We start from the raw sequence: 11,224 nt of genomic DNA, 5'->3' as shown, positions 1-11,224 counted from the left end.
ACTCTGGGAAAACGGCTGGCCTCCTCTGGGCTTCAATTTCCCTTGTCTGTAAAGTGGGGGAAGTAATACATAAGTAAAGTGGGGTTGTCGTAGGATTAAAGACAGAACTTTTGTAAAGCACTTGGTACATAGGAGACAATCAATGCATGGTGATCACAGAAAAGGCAGTGTGGGCTCTGGAAACAGGAACCCCAAATTGGAACAGCAAATAATCCCCCACTGAAAACAGCAACCTCTAAATATGGAACCAAGATAGTTTTGCAGGAATATCACAGAGGTAATAAAAGAGGAAAAACCACCGATGAATATTACTCTGCCAAGAACTGCCACAGAGAGTTTGTTCATTTCTTTAATTTTTAAAAATGAGTAAGCAGACAATTGTGTACCCTTTGAATACCCAATAAAAACATTCATTATGCAAAACAGTACAACCTTTTTCATTTTTAATAATACTGTAAATATCTCAGAAAGGATGTATTGTTTCCAATGAATATCAAAAAAGTCACCACAATGATGTTTCGCCTGCCCCCACCTCTCCCTCCCCACCCCCCAAAGTTACACAAATACTAGTAAGAAATTACAAAAAAAAAAGAACAAAAGCCCTCCCTCCGCCCTGCCCCATGAGTTGTGTTAGGTGAGTGAAGTGTTAAGTGCCACATGTACAATGCAGTGTCCCCAGCAAGACCCTGCAGGGGGCTGAGCATTGGTGAGAGTGATGGGTGAAGAACCGGTAGCAGCAGCAGTGGGGAGACTCCCCCAACCTGTTGGAGAGCAGACAAGGATGGACACAGGTAGGGGCTCAGCCCAAGCCCCGATCTTCCTGCATCCACTTCCTGGGTTCACAGGTTCAGAGAGCCAAGGAGATGCCGGGCAGGCCTGGGCTGTGTGTGCAAAAAGGGGGCCCAGAACCAGGCATCCCAACCTGCCTGTGGGGCACTAGGCAGCCCTCTTAGCAAACACAGGCTTCAGGCAGGGGCTGGCCAGGGCCGAGAAGCTGGGCGTCTGGGCAAGTCAAACATGTCCATTTATTACAAGGAACTAAATCCAGTTTGGAGAACGTTTGCATTTCCAGCAAATAAAATTGGGAACATAAAGATGAAGAATGCACCTTCCCCGTCCCCAAATAACTCAGGACCAAGGCAGAGGCTCTGACGTCAAATCCAATTAGAGAAGAGAGGGATCAGCCAGGGAGGCCTGGAGCAGCGCTCCAGCTTCCTCCCCAGACCCCAGACCTGTGGAGGTGTGGGTGGGGTGGCAGGAGGCCAGGTCTACCTCCCATGAGCCCCGAGGCTTCCCAGCCCCCTGCCAGAGTGGCAGGTGGGTCGGTTCCTGGGAAAAATGTAGGGAAGAAGCCTCTTGAAGGTTACAAGGTTCTGCTGGTGACAGGAAGGATGGGGAGGGGCCTGGAGGCCGCTGGATGTCAGGAGAAAGAAGTAAGGGAAAGCAAGAGGGAGAAGACGTTTCAGGGGGACAGAGATGGGGCCGGAGGATAAACCAGGCTCTGGGCCTGACCGTAGCTCCCTCCCAGGAGGTTGGTGGAAGGTCTGTCAGTGCAGATCCTGGCGGGGACAGTGGCAAGACAGACAGCCATGGGCAGATTGGAGGTGCCCAGGCAGTCTGGCTGAGGACAGAGAGTCTGAGCGGAGGGTAAGAGCAGATGGCCAGGGGCAGCCCTGCCAGGGGGCCAAGGCCCTGGCTGGTTTCCAGAGGATGAGGCTGCTCCTGGAGGAAATCAAACCACAGAGCTTTCGTGACAAACTTGATTTTAAATAAGCAGGGGTTGGGGGTGGGTGGGTGCAGGAAAGACCACCGGCACATTCTCAGAAGAATCCAGGATCAACAGCAAGTCTGCGGGGGGGCATGCAAAGAGGATCCTAAGAGACGGGGTGGTCGGGGAGACCCCCAGAGATCACCTGATCCAGACCTTCCACTGGAGCAGCTGAGGCCAGGAGGGGAGGGGAGCCCAGGTCACTCGCTGGGACCAGAGCAGAGGAGGACCTGCCACCCAGGAGACCTGAGTCTGGTGGGGCTTATTCTTCTCTGAAACAGCCTTGCTCTCTGCAAACCTACCTCTAGGAAGCAGGCAATGGGAAAGGGAGGTGCTGAAGGAAGACCATGGAGGCGAGGAGGAAAGGCAGCTGCAATGGTCAGGGGCCAAAGTGGGACACAGACTGAACAGCTAAAAGGCTGAGGATGAGGACAGGTGCCGCTCCCTCCCACCTGCTCCCCCGCCTGAGGATAAAAGTTTGACCCTATGATACAACCTCTTCCTACCCCGCTAGAGAACATTGGTTAAAACCTTTCTAGCACAAGAAGATTCTGCTAGTCCCTGTACAGGATTATACCTTCGTACCATTACTTACAGGACAACTGGGGAAGTGGGGAGAATGGAGGGAGATGTGGCTTTAAACCAGAGTGGGCACAGTCACTGAAAATTAACTTGTTAATAAATCCTGTGCAAAACGAGCAAGCCTCTACCATTAGGTGAAGTACGCTCAGGGATTCATTTGTACACACAGCGGGTGGGGCAGAGGTGGCATTGAGGTGGTGGCAGGCGGCGCTCAGAAGTGCGTCTCCTTCTCTGTGATGGCTGCAATGGTCCCATCGCCCTTGAGTTTGGCCTCACAGTCATTAACCATCACCGTCCGTGGGCCTGCCCCCAGCTTGCCCCGCATTTTCAGATCAGCGCTCGGGACTGTCAACTTCTGGAATTTCTAGATGGTTGGAGATGAAAAGAGCTGTCTGAGAGCAGCTGCCGGGTCCCAGGCCTGCCTTGGCACCTCCCCCAGTGCCCAGTGGACACCTTGGGCTGTGGAGCCCACAGGCCGGGGCTGGGCCCTAGCTCTGCTACTCAGAGCTCTCTCTGTCCTGGCTGACGATGCGGCAACCTCAGGTTTGTTGACCAATCCTGGCCTTTAAGCACAGACTCTCCATCCTCACCGTAATTCTTTCCCTCCCAGATCCTTCCCATCAGCTGGCAGAACCTTGTGGAAACAGAGGGAGGTGAACCAAGTGGCAAAGGCCTGCAGTGGCCAAGGTGTTAGGGTTCCAGGACTGCTCTCCTCTGGACACATCTGGTCCCAGAATTAACAACTCCCCGCTTCCTGCAGGAATGGAGAACCTGCACTTGCTCCGGGGCTGGAGCAGGCAGAAGCAAGCCACCTTTCCTCTGGGCTTGCTCCTCTCGGCTGATGCTGGCTCTTCTGGAACCCAGGACCTCACTGGGCAGCAGGGCTGGCTGGAGCCAACTCTGAGCTGGCACTCGCTGTGGGGGTCTGCACACACGCCCACGCCCACCTCTCTCTGGTCCTGGCCTGGGAGACATAGGTCAGCCCTGGGGTGCTGTCCTGGGGCAGGAATAAGGAGGGGGCCCTGAGAGCACAGCCTCAGGAAACCTGCTCCACCACTCAGAGCCTCTGTGCCCTTGGGCAACTTGCCTCATTTCTCTGTGCTCAGCTTCCACATCTGTGACATGGGGATAGTAACCACCTCCACCTCACTGGCTGCTATGAGGACTCAGTGGCCTGGTGTTTGCAAGTGGCTTAGAACAGTGGCTGTGTGTGTGTGTGTGCGTGTGCGTGTGTGTGTGATACAGACAGAAATGTGTGAGAAACTGACTCAGACCTGATCCGCCAGCAGGTGGGAGAAGAGCCTGAAGGGCCGCAGGGTTAACTCACTCTGCTACCAAGGGACCACGTTCCACACGATTCCACTGACGGGAAACGTCCAGAAGAGGCACAGGCACAGATAGAGAGGAAGGCTGGAGGGTGTTGGGGCAGGGCATGGCCTTACTATATTGGGCACCGGGGGTCTTAGCAGGAAGACAAAAATGCTCGCAAACTGATTCATGGTGAAGTCTGCGCTAGGCAGAAAGCCACAAACCACTGATGAAGTGTACATCAAAATGGCTGAATTTTATGATACAGATGTACCTCAATAAAATTGTTTAAAGGCCTTGGTTTGCTAAATTTTGGCTGTGCAATCTTAGGCAAGTGACAATTTCTCTGAGCTGCAGTTTCCCTCACCTATTACACACGGAAAATGAGGGGCGGATTGGGGATTTGGGCCTGGCATATGCACACTAGTGTAAGTGGAATGTATGGTCAACGGGGACCTGCTGTATAGCACAGAGAACTCTACTCAATGTCCTGTGATAAACTATACAGGACAAGAATCTGAAAAGGAAAGGATATGTGTGTGTGCATAACTGAATCACTTTGCTGTAGAGTAGAAACTGACACAGCAATGTGAATCAACTATACCCCAATAAAACTTTAAAAAATGAAAAAAAAATGACGCTTGCTCTGGAGACTGTAGGAGATGCAGCATGGAGGGGAGCTTGGCATAGTGGTGACACAAGATAGGTGTTCCCCCAATGTCGGACCTGCTCCCTGTGCCCTAGAAACGGGGTCGTTAATGAACAGAATCTACAGAACAGTAAGAGTTGACACTCTGTGCCTCTGTGTCCCAGGTCCTAGTCTAAGCGCTTTCCCTCTGCTTACTCTCCGAGGCCTCAAACAACCTCTATATGTAAGAGAGACTGCTGTTGGCCCATTTTACAGCTGAGGAAACTGAGGCTGAGCTCAGGGAAAATGGCTCAACTCTGGGGCCTGAGTCGTGATGAACCCCCACCAAGGAGGAGCCGGTCAGGCCTCCCTGGGAGGCAAGTGGGGGCACATTCTCATCACACCTCTTGCCCAGATGAGGAAGCTGGGATCCAGAGGCACCTGTGGCTGCGCCCACGCTCACCAGCCCTCCCAGCAGAGCCAGCCCCGCCCTGCGCCCCCAACCCCTGGGAGCCACCCTTGCCGACCCCTCCCCTCCAGGGCTGCTTACCTCAGGCAGTGTCCCTTCTGTCTTCCACAACTTGATGAAGACCCAGAGTGGGATGCAGAGCATGGAGGACAGGGCCATGAGCCAGCCGATGCCATAGCCCCAGGCCGGGTAGGTGTAGATGTTGTTGTACTTGAGGGGTTTGTACTTGACCAGGAAGAAGATGAAGATGCCCTGCGGGGAGATGGGGAGGGGATCCCTGGGGCAACCCTCAGTCTGCCTGTGGGCAGCCAGCAGGGGAGACTGTTACCCTGTGTAGCAGCCTGGGAGAGGCGAGGCCCTGCCTGGTCCACAGGGAGTAATGCAAAGAACGGACCCCACAGATCCCCTGAGACTGCTGCTGCCCAGGCAGGCATTGTAATTTTTTCCTAGATACTTTCCAGGGCTGCTTTCAGAACTAAGATGGTTTGCAAACATGCTCTGATAAACTCCCAGTGCCAAGAACTGGGCAAAGAGCAGTGAGTTTGTTTGTTTTTGTCTATTTGTTTGTTTGCTGCTTTATAGGACTGCACCCGCAGCATGTGGAGGTTCCCAGGCTAGGGGTCAAATCTGAGCTGTAGCCGCCGGCCTACACCACAGTCACAGCAACACAGGATCCAAGCCGCATCCATGACCTACACCACAGCTCACAGCAACACTGGATCCTTAACTGAGCAAGGCCAGGGATCGAATCCGCATCCTCATGGGCACTAGTCAGGTTCTTTACCTGCTGACCCACAGCGGGAACGCTGAGATTTGTTTTTTTAAGGAAACATCCTCTCAAAAATGCCTATCCATGGTCTGCTCTGAGGGGCAGAGCATTAGCTCCTCTTTACCCTCATGCTGCTGCTTTATTGTCAAGAGCAGAGGCAAAGGTCTTTCATGTAACCTCAGCCCCCACGGAGGCAGGTCCCAACCACCCAGGTTGCAGGTCATCGAATCTGAGGCCCCAAGAAGGGAGGTGACTTGTTCACAGTCACACATCAAGATGACGGCAAGGCTGGGGTCCTAGTGTGGCCCCCTCGCCAAGTCCAGAGAGGACACTGTCCCCACTACCTTGGCTTTGGGAGGTGTCAGGTGCCTTGGGCTTCCTGTACGCACAAAGGGTCCCCCGGGGCACGGCACCCCCACAGTCTCAGCCTTGGCCAGGCCTGGGCTCTGGAGTGGATGAGAAGTGGGCGGGTGGTGGGTGGGCTGCCGGCGGCTCCTGGTGGGGCCCTTACCGCGCAGATCCCCGGGGTCACGACCTTCCAGCACCATTTAATGAGCGACAATGGCCGGTAGCCGATCATGTCTTCGATGTTATCATAGAAGCGGTTGCTTCCTGTCCAGAATAAAGCAGACGGGCACACACACCCCAGAGAATTTCTGTACAAGACTCAGAGGAAAGGCTATGAGTGTCTACTTTGCCCAGTCTGAGACACACTGCAGCAGGGACCTCGTTTATTCCTTAAAAACTACAAGGCGTTACCTCTCTGAGGTTTCAGAATTAACTGCAGTAAAAGGGGTTCTGGTTCAATACTGGGAAGAGCCCTCCCGGCCTTAGGCAGGAAGGCGCAGGAAAAGGTGAGGAGTTTCTGAGGGAAAGACAGAAGGTGGCCCTTTGCAGCAGGGCCAGGGGCTGGGTGAGCTGCATGGGGCCGGGGGTCAGGGCTCTGAAGGTGAGAGCCTGATGGGGTGGCCTGTGGGGCGTCTGTTCCTGAGCCACACCCAAGAGCATCCGTCATCATTGAGTCTAGCAATTCTTATCCACAAGTTCTGTTCAGGGAAAAGGCAGGGGCTGACTGAGTGCCGGCACTGGGCTGGCTGCTTTGCCTACATTACCTCCTACTTGGAGACATGGTGATGACTACCCATTGTGCAGATGGGAAGACTGAGCCTCAGGGGCAGAAGGCTGGACCCAAGGTCACACTGTCTGAGCCTGGAACCCCTCTCTAGGCTGCAGGGGTATAAAAGCAGGAGGGTCCCTGGCAAGAGGGAAGGGCCAAGGAGTCCCCAAGGGGAAGGACGACAAAGAGGTCGAAGCAGATGGAGACCAGTCACACAGAAGCCGCACCCACATGTGTACCGGGCACTGCGGTGGCTGCTGAGGTGGGGGTGAGCTCAGCCTCTACTCACCGTACACCCAGCCGATGCAGATACACTCAAAGATGGCCACAAAGAGGAGGCACATCCCGCTGGCTGCGTAGGAGTCAAAGAGCTGGAAGATGTACATGCCACCCTGCAGGGCGGGAGGAGGGACACATAGACAGGGACGGACAGACACATGGGAGACCAAGGTCAGCCACCTGGCCTTGGGAAGGACCCTCTGCTCTGTGGCTACCAGCCTGGAGTCACTTCCACCAGGGCAGACTGGACTCCCTAGTGTCCTGGAATGCTGTGCCTTCTGTACCTGGGCACCCCTTAAGGACACCACCCCCTGGGGGGGGGTGCTGTGATTGAGATGGTTTGTCTTATCTCTGCTCCCCAAATGCCAGAGACAACACACAAAAGAAGAGACTGGAGGTTGGGCAGGCTCAGCCCTTTTCCCCAGACAGCCTCGCCACTGGCCTCCCTGCCTCCAGCCTCGCCTCGCCTATCCTCTGCACACCACCTCTCACAGGGACCTTTCCAATGGGCAAATCCAACCACATCACTCAGTAGTTTACCATTACCCTTTGGCTTCCTTCATCCTGCCAGCCAGGGCCATGCTCCTCACCGGGGCCTCAGCTCCCTTCCCACAGCCACCCTCAACATACTCCCTCCTGGACAGATGGAAGGATGGTCTCACTTCTGTGCCTCTGTACATGCTATTCCCTTTCAATGGGTAAGTACCTCCAAAGCTCAGCTCAAATGTCACCTCCTCCAAGAAGCCCTCCTTGACAGCCTCATTCTTTGTGCCTCCATAGCACATTTTAAGCATTGGTAGTTTTTAAAAAAGAAGTGTTCCCCCATCACCTGCTCTGAGCCCCTGCTGGGAAGGTCTCCACCCTTGTTCTGTGTGTCTCCCACCCTCAGCGCAGGGCCTGGCTTCCAGGAGGTCCCTGTAGGTGCAAGTTGAGTTATATGGAGTGAGTGCCCCATGGGGAGGGACTCTGAATGGCTTGCCCACAGGTGTGTCCCAATTTCTGGCCGAGGACTCAGCACATGGTAGGTGTGCAATCTTTGTGGGATGCAGGAATGAGGGGGGCCAGCTCTGCAGCATGTGAATCTGTGATGGTCAGGTTCAGCGGAAGGCCTTGAGGTGCAAGCTCCACTGGCCAAGGTAATCCGAGAAGATCTCTGGGAGGCAGGGGAGGCATCTAAGGGGAGATGCAGGTGCGGGAAGGGTTGGGAGCTACAAAGAAAATCCTCTAGTACAATGAGAGCCCTTAGCAGGACACAATCAAAAGCAGCAGAAATAAAAGTGCAACAGGGAGGGAGGGTGTGGTTGGGGGAGGTGTGCCAAATATACCACACAGCCAGGACAGCCTCCTTGTGTGTCTGCCACAGGGACTTACCTGGAACTAAACTTCCTCCCTGTGTCCCCACAGCCCCTGGGCCTCCTATCATACAAGAGACCCTGGGACTTTTTGTTTCTTCATTCATCTCTTCAACTAGATCAGGGGCAACATTTCAATACTGAGTACAAGTGGTCCAAGGGCATGACACCAGGGAGTGGTGGGGACTGTGGCTTACTGGGGAGCACAGGTCCAATGTGGCCACACAACTCTGGTCAACTGGTGTTGGGGGATGCAGACCTGGGTGCAGCCAGGGCTATAGATTTTCTGGAAGAGACTGAAAAATCCAAATTTTCTTGAGAAATCTGTAACTTTGGTGATCTCCTCATCTTCTTAGAAAACCACATGAGGGTAAAACAACATGATCCCTAGGCCACATCTGGTCTGGGGCCTCCTGTCTGGGGAGGATGTGGCAGATGCTCAGGTCTCTGAGGGTCAGGAGCTTTTAGAGTTAACCCCAGGACTGCCTTCCTCATTACCTTCCTGAGGGTCTCCTGAACATCAGACATGGAAAGAAAACCAGGAGTTCCCGTTGTGGCTTAGTGGGCTAAGAACCCAACTTAGTGGACCAAGGTTTGACCCCTGGCCTCGCTCAGTGGGTAAGGATCCAGCATTGCTGCAAGCTGCAGTGTAGGTCACAGATGTGGCTCGGATCCCTTGTTTCTGTGGCTGTGGCATTAGGCCAGCAGCTACAGCTCCTATTCGACCCCTAGCCTGGGAACTTCCACATGCAGTGAGTGCGGCTGCAAAAAAGAAAAAAGAAAACCAGGAGGAAGCCTAATGCAACGCCTATCAAGTGTCAGCTCTGCTTTAACTGCCCCCATGTCTCTGTCCAGCTGACCATGCAGGGGGACCACAGGCAGGTGCTACTGTCATCCTCAGTGCCCATGTGGGAAACTGAGGCTCGGGGTGGGGAGAACACTCCCACAGGTCACCCAGCTGCCCAGTCGCAGGACTGAGGATGGAGCCCAGGTATCTGGCTGTAAGGTCCTGCCCTTCACCACCCACCACGCTGTTCCAGAGGAAGGTGAGACATTCATGGGCTATTTTTTCCCTAGCATCAAGATTTAAACATGTATAAATGAAGGAGAAGATCCTGCCAGCAATTACTGAGGCTGACACGGCCCATTTGGCAATCTGAACTTCCTGGTGTGATCACTCACAGATGCGCCTTCACGAAGGGAGAAGGTTGGCATGTGGGGCCTAAGTGTCTGCTGGCTCATGGTCCTGGGCAGCCAAAGGCTGAGGTGCCCCGGGGCAGACCTGAAGCCTGGGAGAAGGCAGGCAGGGGGCTTTGTGAGGCGGGGCACCCAGGGCTGGTGTCCAGGAGGGCCTGCCACCCGCCTGCTACAAGCCAGGGACACCCTGCTGACGCCTGCACTTCTGGTAGCCCCACCAGCTTCTTTAAGGCATCAAGTCAACCCCCCAATTTGTATGTGACAAAAGACTACTTTTCGTAATTAAACAGCTTAATGAGGCCCTGCTCACTGCAGCACTGTTCTCTGTGTGGGGGAGGCGAGATGGAAATGGGAAGTGCTGCCCCATTCATTTGCTCCAACCTGATTATCATTCTGTTAATGTGACAATGACTAGGAGCAGTAATAACACCAGCCACCAGTCCCAGAGCCCACTCAATGACAGGCCCCGGCTCAGGGCTGGGCAAGACCGCCTCCAGCTCTTGAGGGCCTCAGGGCAGGTGGGGGTAGTAAGTGAACAGACAGATCATCGTATTGGCCAGATGGAGGTTGGGCTGAGCTTAGAAAGACATCCTGGGCAGGAAGAATGCAGGGAAGGCTTCCAGGAGGAGGTGGTTTTTGAGCTGAGAAGTGGAGGATGATGAAGATTAAGAGACCGACCTCAATACCACATCATCTGCTTTGACAGATTCTGAATTTCCTCATTTCTTTGCATGTTTCTTACAAAACCTCCTCTTGACTCTAGGCAACAGTTTTTTGGGGGTTTTCTTTGGGGGTGTGGCTTTTAATATTAATTAATTTTGTGAGTGTGGATAAAAAGATAGCTCATCTCACTTTCCCAAGGTACTTAAGAAAGCATTTATTAGACAGGATGGCTGCAGGAGGGGAGAGATACATGGCCTTATGAGACAGTCTTAATTTGGGGTCATGATGAACCCCTTCTCACCCACAGGCCTGACAGAGACAAGGAGAGGGTACACACGGAAGGCTGGGGCTGGAACATTCAGTCCAATCTGAAAGTGTCCAATCTCATGCATGTCTATTTCAGTGACTCTCCAGAAAAGCCTGCTCTGAACTTGTCACCAGTAATAGTAACTAGTTGAGGCCTCCATGGCTGACACTGTTACTTTCACCCAGAAGTTACTGTAAGGGGTGGCCCAGGAGTTCCCGTCATGGCTCAGCTAGTTAAGGACCCAGTGTCATCTCTATGAGGATGCAAGTTCAACTCCTAGCCTCACTCAGTGGGTTAAGGTTCCAGTATTGCTACAAGTTGCGGTGTAGGTCACAGATATGGCTTGCTCAGATCTGGCATTGCTGTTGCTGTGACATAGGCCTCAGTTGTAGCTCCCATTTGACCCCTAGCCTGGGAACTTCCATATGCTGCAGGTATGGCAGTAAGATGGAAAAAAACGGAAAGAAGGGTGGGGGGGGGCGACGGCCCAGGCATGCAGACATTCGCCATGACTAGGTAAACCCAGTCTTTCCCTCTGAGTTTCATTCCCTCTAACAAGTGACAGTTGAGACCTTTAGCTGAATGCTTAACACAGGCAGGAAACTGTGCTAACAGCTTAATGAGAGCTTTCACTTGATTCTCAAGACAACCCATTACACAGATGAGAAAACCGAGTCCCTGAGAAGCATTGGACCTGGCCAGGGTCACACAGCTCGTCAGTGTCAGAGCTGGGATTTGACATCGGACCCCCTGACCCGAAGCCCAGGCACTTAGCCTTGTGCTAC

General features: G+C 53.6%; 1 protein-coding gene across 1 annotated transcript in view; it reads right to left on the bottom strand.

The window, feature by feature from the left end:
- Window positions 1-606: 606 nt before the first annotated feature.
- SLC6A11 (solute carrier family 6 member 11) overlaps window positions 607-11,224 on the bottom strand; it is a 116,559-nt gene continuing 105,941 nt past the window's right edge. The window contains exons 11-14 of the mRNA XM_047780844.1: window positions 6,931-7,033; window positions 6,036-6,136; window positions 4,837-5,007; window positions 607-2,714 (exon numbers count right to left, since the gene is read on the bottom strand). Of these exons, the coding sequence (XP_047636800.1) occupies window positions 2,562-2,714; window positions 4,837-5,007; window positions 6,036-6,136; window positions 6,931-7,033 (528 nt within the window). The 3' untranslated portion in view covers window positions 607-2,561. The remainder of the gene's footprint in view (window positions 2,715-4,836; window positions 5,008-6,035; window positions 6,137-6,930; window positions 7,034-11,224) is intronic.

This window comes from Phacochoerus africanus, chromosome 1, assembly GCF_016906955.1.
Source record: "Phacochoerus africanus isolate WHEZ1 chromosome 1, ROS_Pafr_v1, whole genome shotgun sequence".
Classification (NCBI taxonomy): domain Eukaryota; kingdom Metazoa; phylum Chordata; class Mammalia; order Artiodactyla; family Suidae; genus Phacochoerus; species Phacochoerus africanus.
Note: the sequence above shows the minus strand (reverse complement) of the source record. Positions and strands in the feature narration are given on the sequence as shown.